Genomic DNA, 16581 nt, shown 5'->3' on the forward strand with positions numbered 1-16581 from the left:
ACACGCGCACATGCACACACACACATGCACACACGCGCGCACACGCACACACACGCGCACACACACACACACACACACACGCAGCACTTTATACAAAACAAATAATTTCAAAGATGCTTTACATTAATAAACAGAAAAATTGCAGTTAGTGTTGTAAAATTCACCAATTATGACACAAATTCATCAAATTCAGCTGTAAATCAGCTCTAGAGAAGACAATAGAGTCTTCTCAACATTATTCAGCTCAAATCAATTCAAAGTTGATTCAATTTAGGTCAATAGCAATGTTGATGTTGCAAAGTTAGTGTCATTATCTTATAATAAAGTACATTTTAAATGACGGGTCATTCAATAATTTCCGTGCATGTGACATCCATAGAGAAAACACAGCTAATGTTGTCTTGTCTCTGAGTTATAACTAGCTAAAATTATAATCTGTAAAAACTCACTCTTTGCGGCAGCTGAGTTGGCTCTCTTTGCAAGAGACGAAAATACTAACAAAAACTATAATAATATATCAAATTATACTAAAATAACACTGATCTCTTCTGTCAATCAATATATATAAAAATCATAATTTTTAGAATAATAATGATAATAATAATAATGTATCCCTGCAGAGAAAAATGAAATAATCGTGCACAGATCAGTTGTGAGGCGTTGGTACCTGCAGGAAGCAGCAGATCTGTTTAGTGAGCTCGAGGAGGCTGTCCTCTCCCTGATGCAGGGCTCTGCTGATGGCCACCGTCAGCCACTCGCGGATGCTCTGAGCGTTTCCCTGATAGAAGAGTTCGGTCGGGGAGCAGCTCTCGCCCTGCAGCTCGTGGAGGACAGACTGAGCCAGCAGAATAGAGTTTGAACTGATTCTGCCATCTACAGACGCCAAGGGAAATCAACAAACACAGAAAAGTGAGTTTTGATTTTTTTTTCCTAGTATGTATTAAAGGAACAGTTCACCCAAAAATTACAATTTGCTTAACATTTACTCACCCTCAGGCCATCCAAGATGGAGTTTGTTTCTTCAACAGATTTGGAGAAATGTAGCATTGCATCACTTGCTCACCAATGGATCCTCTGCAGTGAATGGGTGCCGTCAGAATGAGAGTTGTTTCAGCTTTTCTCTTCTCCAGATGTTAACTGATGGACTGGAGTGGTGTGGATTACTTGTAGATTATTGTGATGCTTTTATCAGCGGTTTGGACTCTCGTTCTGACGGCACCCATTCACTGCAGAGCACCCACTGGTGAGCAAGTGATGCAATGCTACATTTCTCCAAAGCTGATGAAGAAACAAACTCGTCTACATCTTGGACAGCCTGAGGCTGAGCACATTTTCAGCTAATTTTCATTTTTGGGTGAACTATTCCTAAATTTGGACCAAACAAGTTGGCCACCTGTGATGTATGACATCACCTGGCAGAGGCGGAGCCAGCAGCTGATTGGACAAGAGCTGCAGGTGCTCAAGTGTGATGTCGCGCACGGCGGGGATGTGGAAGAGACGTGTGAATGTGTGAGGGCTCTTGGGAGCAAAGATGTTGAGCAATGCCATGCGGCAGTAGAGACGCGCCAGAGCACTTTCACAGCGCAGCAGCTCCCTGAAACACTAAAACAAAATAAGAAGGTTTAACCCACATGAATAACATCTGCTTTACTGATTCAGTCAGATAATTCATTTTATTCTATAGTAGGAGGGAAAAAATTCAAAAGATTCTAACCAAAAATTTTGAATAATTAAGATTTTTTAGAATGTTTTTGAAAGAAGTCTCTTCTGCTCACCAAGGCTGCATTTATTTGATCAAGGCGAATATTTTTGTGGAAATCGTGATACATACTACCATTCAAAAGTTTGGGGCTTATACGAAATCAATACTTTTATTTAGCAATGACGCATTGATCAAAATTTACATTAAAGACATTTATAATGTTATAAAAGATTTCAATTAAATGCTGTTCTTTTGAACTTTCTATTAATCAAATAATCCTGAAAAATAAAAATGCATCACAGTTTCCACAAAAACATTAATCAGCACGACTGTTTTCAACATTGATAATAATCAGAAATGTTTCTTGAGCAGCAAATCAGCATATTAGAATGATTTCTGAAGATCATGTGACACTGAAGACTGGAGTAATGTTGCTGAAAATTCAGCTTTGATCACAGAAATAAATTACAGTTTAACAGACATTCACCTAGAAAACAGCTATTTTAAATTGTAATAAAATTTCACAATTTTACTGTTTTTACTGTATTTTTGATCAAATAAATGCAGCCCTGGTGAGCAGAAGAGACTTCTTTCAAAAACATTAAAACATCTTAATTATAAAACGGAGAGTTCCGGTCCTTGATTCTGATTGGTTGAGCCACGTTCGTAGCTGTTGTAAATTACTCTACAAACATACACCTTTGTTTACGTTTGTGTGTTGCTCGGCAACCTCCGCTTCACGTCGTGCCTAACAACGCCCCTTAGCTGTTATAAATTCACTGTAAACCACGGGTTCTTGCGGCTCATTGCTTTATTGTTCCAAACCTTTGACCGGTACTGTACACGCACACATCTTTTTTTGCTCTGAAACTATAAGTTAATATGTGGACACTGACGCTGCTGTGCTGTGACGACCGCAGCGATACGACACGGGGGACCGTGAGACCCTGAGTCAGACGCCACGCTCGTGCCGGCGTCGTTGTCGCTGTCGGAGGCCATGGCGAAGGGCAGAGCCTCGAAGTTGGCGCTGATCTCCTCTGAGAGGTCCATGCAGAGATCGGCGGCGTTTCGGTGAGCCTGTCCCTCTGCGTACGCAAACAACCGGCAGCCGAAGTTTGCGTGAATCTTCGTATTCTGAAAAAAACAAAGTCACAAGGAACAAATGAGATGTTTTTAAAGCAGGGCTAAAGGGCAAATAAAGCAATCAGTGTACATTAAAAAGACATAATCAGAAATGTTTCTTGAGCAGCAAATCAGCATATTAGAATGATTTCTGAAGATCATGTGACACTGAAGACTGGAGTAATGATGCTGAAAATTCAGCTTTGCATCACAGGAATAAATCACATTTTAACAGATATTCACATAGAAAACAGCTACTTAAAATTGTAATAATATTTCACATTTTTACTGTTTTGACCCCTAAGACATTAACCCCTAGCAAATACATAAGCATACAGTTTCCATATTTAATTTTCCATCTAATTCATAATCTCTTCTTGTTTTATTGGGCATATCAGCCAACAGACTTTCATGACTGTTTCTGAACACACTTAAGTACACTTTTAAAAAGTGATCTTTGTACTGATGTCAAATTAAGTTTGACATTAAAGTACATTTTAAATCATTATATTTTAATAATCTTTTGTCGTGTTTGAAAGAAGTGCACTCATTTTGATGTGTTGACTAACATACTAAAGCATTTGATACTAAAGTACTTAATTATCATTTTAACTGTAGTGTGTTATTCGATCTTACATTAAAATTAATATATTTATTTTTTACATTTTTAAATAACTGCTTAAATTTAAAATTGTATTATTCATTAGTATCATTAGTAATTATATTGGGTATAAAAGCCAGTGTTGTTACTGTTAATAACAATATTAAAATATTAAAACTATTAAAAAATTATACATTTTAACTAAACTATAAAAAAACTATACATTTTAACTATAAAAAATTTAAATAAAGTTAATTTAAATAAAGTTTATAATATAAATATTAGTTGAAAAGCTTTAACTTAAAAAAAAACTTTTGCCTGATAACTAACTGAAATAAAATATGTTGAAGTATAAAAATTACTAAAACCCAAACAGAAGGAAATATAAATTAAAGCTAAATAGAAATATTAAAAAAAGAAGAAGAAAAAAAAAACACTACAACTTAAAATGAAATTAAAGTGACAGTATAAAAATAAAAGTAAATTCAAAATATTAATAAATACTACTATAGTATAATACTAATTTCTTTATTTAATTAGCACATTTTCAGGCACTTTTTTCCTTCTAGGAATATCCAGTATAACCTACAAATGGATTAAAACCATTTCGAATCATCTTGAACTTAGTTATGAAAACCACTGGTTTGCTTGTAATGTATCATATTTGTGTGCAAACCTTCTTCTGAATGTGGACCACGGGCCACATGCCTCCGGCCACGTCCTCCAGATAAGGAGCGAGACGCTGACCGCAGTAGGTGAAGTAGACTCTGCCTTTAGGAGGCTGGCCGGGGGGAGGAGGAGTGCCTTCCAAACGCTCCCAACCGATGCCTGCAACATCACCTGAGTCCAAACACACCACACAAACCATCACCACAGCAGCTCAACAACTCTATACACTTGCATGAACAAGAAAATATTCATATAACTTTGTGAGCGATGATATATGGTGACCCTGGAGCACAAAACCAGTCATAAGAGTCAATTTTTCGAAATTGAGATTTATACATCATCTGAAAGCTGAGTAAATAAGCTTTCCATTGATGTATGGTTTGTTAGGATCAGACAATATTTGTCCGAGATACAACTATTTGAAAATCTGGAATCTGAGGGTGCAAAAAAATCTAAATATTGAGAAAATCTCCTTTAAAGTTGTCCAAATGAAGTCCTTAGCAATGCATATTACTAATCAAAAATTAAGTTTGAATATATTTACAGTAGGAAAATATTACAAAATATCTTCATGGAACATGATCTTTACTTAATATCCTAATGATTTTTGGCATAAAAAAAATCAATAATTTAGACCCATACAATGTATTTTTGGCTATTGCTACAAATATACCCCAGCGACTTAAGACTGGTTTCTGTGCTCACAAATGTTTGCCTACCAGCAATCAGGGGTTAGTTACTAAAACTTTCAACTTTTTTACTTCAACTTTAACATATTCTCTTGAAAAAACAAAAAAACAGCACAGCTTTTTAGCAACAATATACTTTTTCAAGTATCGGCTTGTTGTGACAAAACACTACATTGTTTTGAACATTGGTTTTTACTGCAAAAATATATTTTCTGTCTTGTTCTTAAATCTTAAATCAATATGTGTTTATTTGAGAAGCAAAATGGCTTATGATATTAAGACTTGTTTTCTGAAATGTATCAAAATTAAGCAGGTTTATGCTTAAAATAAGAAAAAAAAAAATCTGTCAACGTGGCAAGAAATAGAAGCGTAATAATTTAAAGGGAAAACACTTTTTTCCCCCTCTTACCCCATTGGTAAATATTAAATTTTTCTTATTTTAAGCATAAACATACTTAATTTTTATACAACCTCACTTCGTTTTTGATAATTTATTATTATTTTTGTTTTGTTTTATTTTATTTTTCCGGAAAATAAGACTTGATGGTAACCATTTACAATAAGGTTTCATTTGTTAACTATATTTAACGCATTAACTAACAATGAGCAATACACTGTTACAGTATTTATTCATCTTCGTTAACGTTAGTTAATAAAAATATAACTCGGGTCCATTAACTAACATGAATAGATACAACTACTGATTTTAATAATGTATTCGTAAATGTTGGAATCAACATTAAATAAGATTAATAAATGCTTTAGGAGTATTTTTCATTGTTAGTTTATGTTAACTAATGAAGTTAACTAATGTCAACAAATGGAGCCTTTTTGTAAAGTGTTACTGACTTAATTGGTCATTTTGCCTCTCAAGTAAATGTATCTTGATTTAATAATGTTTCAATATTTGTGGAAAACAAAAATACAAGACAACAAAAATACAAGACAAAAATACAGAGAAATAATAAAAAAAAATTTTGCACACAGCTGAGGAGGCAATTATCAATCAATAATCATCATGCTCCTACACAATATTAACACTCAATTTCAGCTCTTTAAACAAATTTCAGTTTATAATGATCACTCAAGTTCATCAGAACAAATTGACAACAGAAAAAAAGGCAAACGGAAAGCATTAGTTTTAGGAGTTAAAGAAAAGCCCAGGCAGACTGTCGCGGGAAAGAACTCTCCCTTTAACGGTTTCAAACGTAGCTTCCCCAAAAGCTGGCTTGAACAACGTAATGTGCTTGCAGTTAATGGCTGAATGAATAAAGTCGGTCCTGTCTCACCAGGAAGTAGAGTCACGTCTAGTCTCACACTCTTCCACTGCAGCAAACTGGAGCCATTATAGTGTACCGCCCTCCCATTACTGAGCGGGAGAGAAACAACAACAAGGACGACACGTAAAAAGAAAGGAGTTAGGATGGGAAGCAGAGAGAGGAACAGAAAGAACAGGTTTAGAGTCCAGTGAACGTGTTAAATGGAGCGGGTCAGTACTTGTGGAATAGACAGGTGCCCACAGGACTGGTCCAAGCGCCGTCTCTCTTCTCGGCCTCCGGGGAGAAACCAAACGAAACTACAGGGCCGCTGTCATCCTCTGAGTCTCCGAAAGAAACAACCTCGATCTCCCAGTAAAAGGAAGGAGCCTGGAAACCAGAAAATGAGAAAACGTGAGCTAGACGTAGAGAAGTCTACCGTTCAGAAGCTTGAAGTTGGTAAGATTTTCTAAAGTCTCTTCTATTTGATCAGAAATACAGTAAAAATAGTAAAATTGTGAAATATTATTAGAATTTAAAATAACTCTTTTCCATGTGGATATATTGTAAAATGTGATTTATTTTTGTGATGCAAAGCTGCATTTTCAGCATCATTACTCCAGTCTTCAGTCCTTTTCTACACAAAATGTGCCTTAGAAAATTTAAGTGTGAGTAAACGAGATGATTTTCACATCATTCTGAAGCAAAAACTCTAGACTTCAAATCCAGTTCTCAAAAGTCCTGTGAACAAATGTTCTGTATGTGTTTTATGGCCTTATTTCAGTGACTTTAAAATTTTAGTTTTTCACTAAGCACGCATAAACATTGTTTTCTCAAAAATACAATCACATACATACATGCTGCCCACATATTATTGTAGCCCAGTTTGTGCTGATTATGGTGCTACTAAACTTTAGCCATTAAATGTTTATAAGCAACTGAAAAAAGCACAAATGCCCCCAAAACACCCTCGGACCCCAGAGGGTTAAAATCCACTATCGGTCGACCTCCAGTCTTCAGTGTCACATGATCCTTCAGAAATCATTCTAATCTGCTTATTATTATTTCATATTCATATTAGTAATGTTGAAAACAGTTGTGCTTCTACATATTTTGGAGGAAACTGTGAAATTTTTATTCAGGATTACATGAATAGAAAGTTCATAAGAACAACATTTATATGAAAAAGAAACCTTTTCTAACATTATAAATGTCTTTACCACCACTTTTGATCAATATAATGCATCCTTGGCAGGGTTATTATCATATACTAAAACCAAAACCATAAAAAAATGAAAATAAACATTAACTGAAATAAAATTTAAAAAAACTAACATGTTCATTTAGTTTAAGTTGAAGTACTAAAATAACTGGAACTAAATAAACTTTATAAACATTAAAAAAATAATAATTAAAAAAATTCTAAAAATCCAAAACAGCATTGGATCTTGCAGAACAAAAGTCTTTATTTTAAGCATTTATTTTCTTCAAAAGTGTATGAGCCACAAACAGGCTGTGGTTACCTGGACAGGCACAGGTGAAGTGGCGTAGATGAACGTTCCTCTGGGAAGACCTCCGCCTGCGCTCGGATCGGCCAGAAAGGTCACGGAGGTCAAGTGTGAGGAGAACATGCAGGCGCGAACCGGAGGGAAGACGCGCGACGGGCACCACGTGATTTCCTTAGGCTGCGGAGAGAGGAAGAAGATCTGGGTTTCCTAAGCAACATATTATTATCAACTTCCCATATAAGCCCATATGTGACCCTGGACCACAAAACCAGTTTTAAGTGTCAATTTTTCAAAATTTAGATTTATGCATCATCTGAAAGCTGAGTAAATAAGCTTTCCATTGATGTATGGTTTGTTAGGATAGGTTGAGATGCAACTATTTGAAAATCTGGAATCTGAGGGTGCAAAAAAATCCTACTTTATGCTTCACTGGGTGAAAGCACAGCTGTAAAAACTATTTTTAGTGTTCATGCAAGAATATGTAAGAGTCATGCAAGATTATGCATTTAAACAGACATGAGGGCGAGTTAAAGAGTTTGTTCAAATGAAAAAAAACATTTCTAATTATCACACACATTTATCTTCAGAACACAAATGGAGATTTTTTTAATATTCTCATCATTTTTCTCTATACATATTTTCGTTTTTATTTTTATATTCAGTTTTTATTTAAATTTTTGTTTAGGTTTTAGTAATTTTGTTAAGTGCTTTTGTCATTTTCATTAGTTTAAAAAAAAAAAAATTTAATATTTCTATTTAGCTTTAATTAATTCTTTTTTTTTAATCTCAGTTGTAATTTTAGTAATTTCAGTACTCATTTCATTTCATTTAATTGCCAGGGCAACATTTCTAATTTTCAACACACACAAATAAATTGCTAACGAAATAAAGAAAATGCTGTTGTCAGCGCTATTTTAGTATTATTTATATACTATTATAGTATTTATTAAAATTTGAATTAGCTTTCGTTTTTATATTTTCAGTTTTAGTAATTGATTTTTTTCTTCATGTAGTTTATTTTTTATATTTCTAGTTAGCTTTACTCTTTTATTTATTTCAGTTTTAGTTTTAGCAATTTTAGTACTTTTAGAACTTATTTTAAGTTAATTGCCAAGGCGACTTTTCTCATTTTCATAAGTTTTTTTTTTAAGTAAGTTTTTTTAGTTAACAAAACAAAAACACTGCTACTGTAAAGATATGATCACTTCATATGATGAACAGATTTAATTTAAGCTTTTATTCACATATAAACTTATTTTTTATTCACATACGTGACCCTGGAGCACAAAAGCAGTCTTAAGTCGCTGGGGTATATTTGTAACAATAGCCAAAAATACATTGTATGGGTCAAAATTATCGATTTTTCTTTAATGGCAAAAATCATTAGGACATCAAGTAAAGATCATGTTCCATGAAAATATTTTGTAAATTTCCTACCGTAAATATAAAAAAAATTCATTATCATTAAGAATATGCATTGCTAAGAACTTAATTTGGACAACTTTAAAGGTGATTTTCTCAATATTTTGATTTTTTTGCACCCTCAGATTCTAGATTTTCAAATAGTTGTATCTCTCACAAATATTGTCCTATCCTAACAAACCATACATCAATGGAAAGCTTATTTATTCAGCTTTCAGATGATGCATAAATCTCAATTTCGAAAAATTGACCCTTATGACTGGTTTTGTGCTCCAGGGTCACATATAAACATCAGACACGGGTTTGCTAGAAGCTCGAGAACCAACAAGGTTTGTTCTCAGTTAGTTAATGTATTATGCAAATAAGAATTAATAAACAGAATTTAAAAAATGCAAAATATTGTATAAAATAAAAATAAAAATGAAGATCATAATATCATTATTTTATTACGGTTTATATAATTTAACAATAAATTATATAAACTGTATAAAAAATATAATTTTTTACCATTACGGAAACTGTTTTTGGATGTACAAAAAAAAAGGATGTTGCAAGGATCGGTGTGAGCTCTCACCAGGACTGCACTCCTGAGCGATCAGGTTGAGCACCTCCACCGCTGCGGGACACTGCTGAATAAACTCCTCACAGAAGGAGCTGTCCTCCAGCAGCTGCGCCATCACCAAACACGCCCTGACGGAGTCAAACACGCAGAATAAACACCCCAGATCCCAAACACTACTATACAATAATGCACAGGCAAGAAGAGCGACTGCTCGTGTTTGACTTCCATATTCTTGAGGGTCTTACCTGGTTCTGATCTCGGCCAGAATCCATATATTCTTGAGGGTCTTACCTGGTTCTGATCTCGGCCAGAAGACGCACCACAGCCATCACAGGACTGGATCCGTCTCCAGACGCAGGCAGAGACGTGTGGATGGACAGACTGCCCTCCTGCGGCAGCAGCATGGACTGAACGGCCTGAACAACCTTCTCTGTGATGGACAGCTTATGCAGCGGCAGAGCCTGACCACAAACACACAGAGCTGCGTGAGAGACGTGACGGCAGAAATCTGAGCTGCTTCACAAATCTGCAAGATGACTGACATTGCTTGAAAAGCCCACAGACGAAGGCACGTTTACTCATATCTGAAAGTGCATTTCTTTCTTGCAGTACGTCAGTCAGCTCAATGGTAAGTAATAGGGATGTAACGATTAACCGTGAGCCGGTTGAAAATCGATTTGAGTATGTGACGATTCAAATCGGTTGAGATGCTAAACAAATCGCGATTCAATTAGTGGTAGGAGTTTATATGAATGTATGTCTGAGGGGAACTTACTGTATTTCGATGGTATTTTTTCTCTGAAGTCTATACAAATTATACAATCTAATTTTGATTAAAAGCTGCTCATGTTGCATGTTTGCAGCATCTTTGTTTGGATCATGATTAAAATGCAGTGGTTGCCTCTAATTTTAAAAGGAAAGAGCACAGACAAAGCCTTAGTTTGTTTATATGAAGAGATTTCCTTGATTTGTGTTACTTATTTATTTGATTTGGGGCTTGTTTTAAAATTTCAATTTAGTTTTGTTATTTACATTTACATTAAATTTAAATTTTGTTATTTAGCAAACGCTTTTATCCAAAGCGACTAACAAATGAGGACAATAGAAGCAATCAAAACCAACAAAAGAGCAATAATATGCAAGTGCTATATTAGTATAGTATTATATATTTCAATTTTACAAAGAAACATACAGTATTTTGTCCAAGCAATAATAAAAGGACATATTTAATTTATAATTTGTCTTAAATCTCATTTTGTAAAAAAATAATAATCGTGAATCGAATCGAATCGTGAAATCAAAATCGTGAATCAAATCGAATCGTGAGTTGAGTGAATCGTTACATCCCTAGTAAGTAAACAGTGGGTTGTTACTTTATATTTACAAATTGTTTGTTAACTAACTAACTAACCAAGATGATTCCACATCATTAATAGAGAGTCATTCGATTCCAATAAAGTATGGATGTCATGATTGAAAGCATGTTTGCATAAAATGTCATGTCATGTTTAATAAGAAGTTGTGGTCTAAATTGTTATTGTTAACTAAAACTATTAAAAATACAACATTTATTGAAAAAAAAAAAAAAAAGAATCGGTTAACATTAACATTTTTCATTAGTTGAAACTGAAAGATTGAAATGAAATAAATTATAAATATTAAATCATTAGAAATGTTGCCTTGGCAACGAACTGAAATAAAATAAGTTTAAATTAAAGTACTAAAATAACTCAAAGGTGAAGAGAATACACTTTCATTTGTGTTTTCTTAACAAAAGCACGTGTTAATAAGTTAAAATGCACTTAGTAAAAAGTAAAAACTTTTAATTTGACGTTGTTTTAATAATCATTTGTCGTGTTTTAAAGTAGTACACTTATTCTGATGTGTTGACTAATAAACTAAAGCACATGTAAAGTACTTGATTATCGTTTTAACTGTAAGTGTGTCATTCAATATTACATTTAAAGTTAATAGATTTTAAATGCACTAAACAGCAACTTCATTACAAATTAGTAATTTCAAATAGATTTAAATACATGACTAGACTTGTGCCGGTATTCGGTAATGCGATATATCACGGTAATGAATATGCACGATATTGTTATCGTGGGCACTTCTAAATACCGTGAATAATTATATATTACAAATTATTCAGTATTTTGAATGCATTTTAAGAATACTTTTCCCATCAACTGGTCAAAATGCACAACACCGCCGTATGCTGCATGAAAGATGCGTGCGCACTCTGATGTAAACAAGCGCGAGCGAGAGGCACATGGCGGAACATGTGAGAGACGCACTGAATGAAAGCGCACTTTCACTCTCTGACAGCAGATGGCGCTAAAATATCCCTATACATGACATACAAGTTTCAATAGACATAAAGTATATTTTAGTCATAAATGCTTGTCAGTACATTCAGCAGCACTTTTACCATATTTCATACTACAGAAGTAATTATAAAACTGCATATAAAGATGCACTCGAGTCCTACTTAAGTGGGTCAAAAACACTCTTAAGTTCAGCTAAATGCATTTATTAAAATGAAAAAAAAAAAAAATTAATTGCAATTAACGGGCACTTGAGTGTTGATACAGTTCGCACTTTAGTATATTAAAGTGTGTTATTTCTGTAACAATTAGCTACTTTTTTTAAAAGTATGCTAAAGTTTACTTAATTTTCACAAGTTAATAACAAAGAGCATTATGAGTAGAAATGAATAATTCCAAGTCACAGAGTCGAGGATGAGGTAGATAATAACGAACAATGAAACTGTGACAGAAAACATTTTCATCATTCAATGCAAAACATGAAATTCTGCCGTTCTGCAGACGTTTCAGAGGTGATTACCTCAGAGCGAGGGGTGCAGAGGCGGGATATAGGCACGGTGAGGATATCAGACGCTTTGCAGGTGCGCCGGTACTCGCAGGAAGGAAACTTGACTGTGGCGATTCCCTCCTGCTCATTAATGGATATGACGACACCAACACTGTCCAACACACCTTTACCCACCACCTGCCACCGAGAACAAACACTTCAGCAAGATACTAGTCATGTGAACAATTCATCTGCTAAAAACCGTGTCTATATAGAGTAGAGCCCGACCGATATGGGTTTTTTGGGGCCCGGTACCGATACCGATATTATGGAGTAAAAAAGGGCCGATATCGATATATGTGACCCTGTCTTAAGTCGCTGGGGTATATTTGTAGCAATAGCCAAAAATACATTGTATGGGTCAAAATTATTGATTTTACTGAAGTAAAGATCATGTTCCATGAAGATATTTTGTAAATTTCCTACTGTAAATATATCAAAACTTAACTTATGACTGGTTTTGTGGTCCAGGGTCACATATTGGCCGATATTCTTTGTGTATATTATAGTACAGTACCAGTACTTTCCCATTCATGTGTCTAAACTTTTGACTGGTACTATATATAGAATACAGTATATACATGAACAGAATATATACTGTATACATAAACACATTTTATGCAATGATCACTCAAATATGGTGATGAAACACTTATAATGACGTGACAAAGATATGTAATGGAGGCAGGGCATTTAACAATTTAACAATAAACGTTATTATCCAAAATGAGTCTGACATCAGTGCACTGAACAGTAAAGTTGAAGTTTATTCAACTTGATTTCAATTCAGTTCCATTCAACTTTATTCCGTTGAAGTTTATTTCACTTCGCAACATTCATTCACGGATTTGCGCTACTGTCTTCACACACAGACGAAACTTACTAGAGGTGGTCTCATTCGAAAGGGGGCCTCGAGACGAACACTCGATTCGGCGTTCGAGAGGGTTCCTCGAGCTGAAGGGATCCCCCGAATATGGTGCGGATCCGCCGTGCCGTTACGGAGATATGGCCATTCAAAATTTCAATGGTATTCCATAGACTTAAAGGGATAGTTCACCCAAAAATGAAAATTTGATGTTTATCTGCTTACCCCCAGGGCATCCAAGATGTAGGTGACTTTGTTTCTTCAGTAGAACACAAACGAAGAGTTTTAACTCAAACCGTTGCAGTCTGTCAGTCTTATAATGGAAGTGAATGGGAATCATGGCTTTGAGAGTCAAAAAAACATACACAAATAAAACCAAATTAAACCCTGCGGCTCGTGACGATACATTGTAGATTCCAGCGGCCAATAGAAACAGTCACTAATGAGGCATCTACGTATATATATCTATGTCGAGTAATGGCTCACCTGGACTTCAGAACCGATCTTGATGGTCTCCTTGAATCCTCCCAGCGCGCAGAGAGCCGCCACGGCCTGTCGACCAATGGCCTGCAGCTTGGCTAACTTCCTGCCGCTGCTGTTGCCGCTCTCCAGAATACTCTCAGCGTGCTTGCCTAACTGAGGGATGTACATCAAGGCCCTGGACAACACCTGACGGAGAGGAGTATGGAGTGAACACAAAACACAAACTGTGTTTTTGATTTGATTTTAAAGCCAGCTGTAATTGAGCCCTTGTTAGGGAACGAAAGAGCGCAGCACACCTTTTCTGCGGTGCTGGTCCATATTTGAGCCGTGTTGGACTCAGGTGCGGTCAGGAGACTGTGCAGCAGAGCGATGACCTCCGCAGCCATGCTGTTCGCCACGTGACCGCTGATGAAGGGACGCACCGGATCCGAGCTGTGTGTCAAATCAAAGAGTTTCAGTCATTTCTCCTTCTAGAAACTTCTTGGAATCAGCCGTTGAAATCATTTTGGAAAATTGTGATATTAGAACTACTTGTTGTTTAGGTAGCGACGTTGGTTTGAAATGTCACAATGCCTACAGTAACATCCTAAACTGTAAAAACTATGATTTTAACAACTTCAGAGTTCAAATGACACAAGTTTTGACAAAAACGTTTTATAAAATGACAGACCTCAATGAATGATAATGTCAGAAATTCCCAAACGTTTTTGTTAGCCGAACCCCTTAGACATAAAATATTTACTTAAAGCACCCTTCAAAATATTAGGTGAATATTTCAATAATTTAATGACATATTTACATGTTCATAGTTGGTTAATGGTTACTTGACATGCAAAATAAACTGATAAAATATTACATATTTTTAAGTGTTTTATTTGGACTGTTTTTGTTTTCAAATTATTTATATATACAGTATGACGACACGTATTTAGGGCTTATTATTAGTTGTATTAATATTATACTGTTTTAACTCAAATAAGTGATCGTTATAATAATTATTTTATTTTACACTGCAAGTTACAATACTAATATTTATGTCTTAAATTCTTCACTTTCAGCACTGTCCTTAAACAATACAAACAAATAAACATTACTTTGTAACAGGGTTATTATAGTTAACTGAAACTAAAACCATAAAACAATTATTGTTACTTGAAGTAAAATAAACTTTAACTAAAATAAAGGTAACACTTCAGTATAGGGACCAGTTCTCACTATTAAATAGTTGCTTATTAGCATGCCTATTATTAACATATTGGCTGTTTATTAGTCCATATAAAGCACATATTCTGCATGAGCAAATTCTACATCCCTAATCCTAACCAATACCTTAAGTTAACTACTTTACTAAATATTAATAAGCAAATTAGTAGTTTATTGAGGCAAGTCTTAGTTAATGGTTTGTTAATGGCGACCTTAAAACGAAGTGTGACCAAAATAAAATAAAAAACATGATGTACTAAATCAACTAAAATTGAATTAAAGCTAAATAGATTTTTTTTTTAACTAATAAAATGACAAAATCACATAAAATGACTAAAATTAAAATGAAAACGGAATATATTTTAAAAAATATTCTAAATATTAATAAAAACTATAATAGCATCTCAATGATACTAAAATAGCCCTGCTTTATTAGGTATAACAAGGAGGTAAGATGAAAAGAAAATGCCATCAAAACCTTTCCAAAGACAGTCAATCCCCTTCAGATATAAAAACTCCTCTGATTTGCACGAATCACTTGAAATGAATCACATTTCACTGAAAGGCAATGAGTTTGCAGGTATGCAGCACATAAAACTGGAAGACCTTCTGAAGATGCTTACCGAGCCAGCTCAGCGTTCCTCTCTCTGCACACTGTAGACTGGGCGCTTTTCTTCTTGTCACCTGTGGTGGATATCCCAGCATTCTCCTGGCCTGTGCTCTCTATCGGAGGACCCACACTAACAATAAGCCCAGACTGAGCCCACTTATTGGCTTTCCGCAGAGCAGACGAAGCCTCCTCCATGATCACCTCACAGCAGCCGCTCTGCAGAACACAGGCATTTCACTCTTCCAGCATTGCTTTCTGCTCCCCAAACCCATCGCCACTAAACCAGAGCTGACCTTCGTCATGTCCCGATCCATCTTCACCACCTTCTCCATGTTCGCTCCGGTGCCGAGGCGGAAAGGACGACCCTCTGAGCTGCTGCAAGGTGTCACGCAAACACTGACGTCAATCATAACTTTGTGTCAGAACTGAAGTGTTCAATGAGGTGAATGTGTTTTACCTGAGTAACGGCTGAAGCACCTCATGGGACGACTGGTCTTCTCTTTTATGGATGAAAATGGACAGCTTGCCATCCACGGCTTCACCCTCCTCGCTAGCGTCTCTGTCGGTCTTAGCGCTGCTCTTCGGACAGGCCCGTGTCAGACTGGTGTCGGCCTCAGAGGCGCTGGGGGAGAGCAACGTCTGGCAACCTAAGAGAGGAGATCAAAAAATACATAAGCATGTTGATAAAGCATATATATTAGGTAATATTAGAACTATTACAGGTAAATTATTAATGCATAAATAAATGATCAAATGTGACCCTGGACCACAAAACCAGTCATAAGTCATAAATTGAGAGTTATGCATCATCTGAAAGCGGAATAAATAAGCTTTCCATTGATGTATGGTTTGTTATGATAGGACAATATTTGGCTGAGAAATATTGAGAAAATCGCCTTTAAAGTTGTCCAAATGAAGTTCTTAGCAATGCATATTACTAATCAAAAATTAAGTTTTAATATATTTACAGTAGGAAATTTACAAAATATCTTCATGGAACATGATTTTTACT

The 16581-nt window shown here is 35.3% G+C and overlaps 1 protein-coding gene across 1 annotated transcript in view; it reads right to left on the reverse strand.

The window, feature by feature from the left end:
* LOC107745305 (probable E3 ubiquitin-protein ligase HECTD4) overlaps positions 1 to 16581 on the reverse strand; it is an 87770-nt gene that overhangs the window by 26357 nt on the left and 44832 nt on the right. The window contains exons 35-50 of the mRNA XM_016559164.1: positions 16027 to 16216; positions 15863 to 15944; positions 15583 to 15785; positions 14053 to 14188; positions 13760 to 13942; positions 12382 to 12546; positions 9823 to 9992; positions 9544 to 9659; positions 8121 to 8128; positions 7563 to 7724; positions 6281 to 6429; positions 6073 to 6152; positions 4102 to 4265; positions 2595 to 2836; positions 1413 to 1594; positions 668 to 873 (exon numbers count right to left, since the gene is read on the reverse strand). Coding sequence (XP_016414650.1) covers positions 668 to 873; positions 1413 to 1594; positions 2595 to 2836; positions 4102 to 4265; positions 6073 to 6152; positions 6281 to 6429; positions 7563 to 7724; positions 8121 to 8128; positions 9544 to 9659; positions 9823 to 9992; positions 12382 to 12546; positions 13760 to 13942; positions 14053 to 14188; positions 15583 to 15785; positions 15863 to 15944; positions 16027 to 16216 — 2438 coding nt within the window. The remainder of the gene's footprint in view (positions 1 to 667; positions 874 to 1412; positions 1595 to 2594; positions 2837 to 4101; positions 4266 to 6072; positions 6153 to 6280; positions 6430 to 7562; positions 7725 to 8120; positions 8129 to 9543; positions 9660 to 9822; positions 9993 to 12381; positions 12547 to 13759; positions 13943 to 14052; positions 14189 to 15582; positions 15786 to 15862; positions 15945 to 16026; positions 16217 to 16581) is intronic.

Source organism: Sinocyclocheilus rhinocerous, unplaced genomic scaffold (assembly GCF_001515625.1).
Source record: "Sinocyclocheilus rhinocerous isolate Xijiao unplaced genomic scaffold, SAMN03320098_v1.1 scaffold1399, whole genome shotgun sequence".
Lineage (NCBI taxonomy): Eukaryota > Metazoa > Chordata > Actinopteri > Cypriniformes > Cyprinidae > Sinocyclocheilus > Sinocyclocheilus rhinocerous.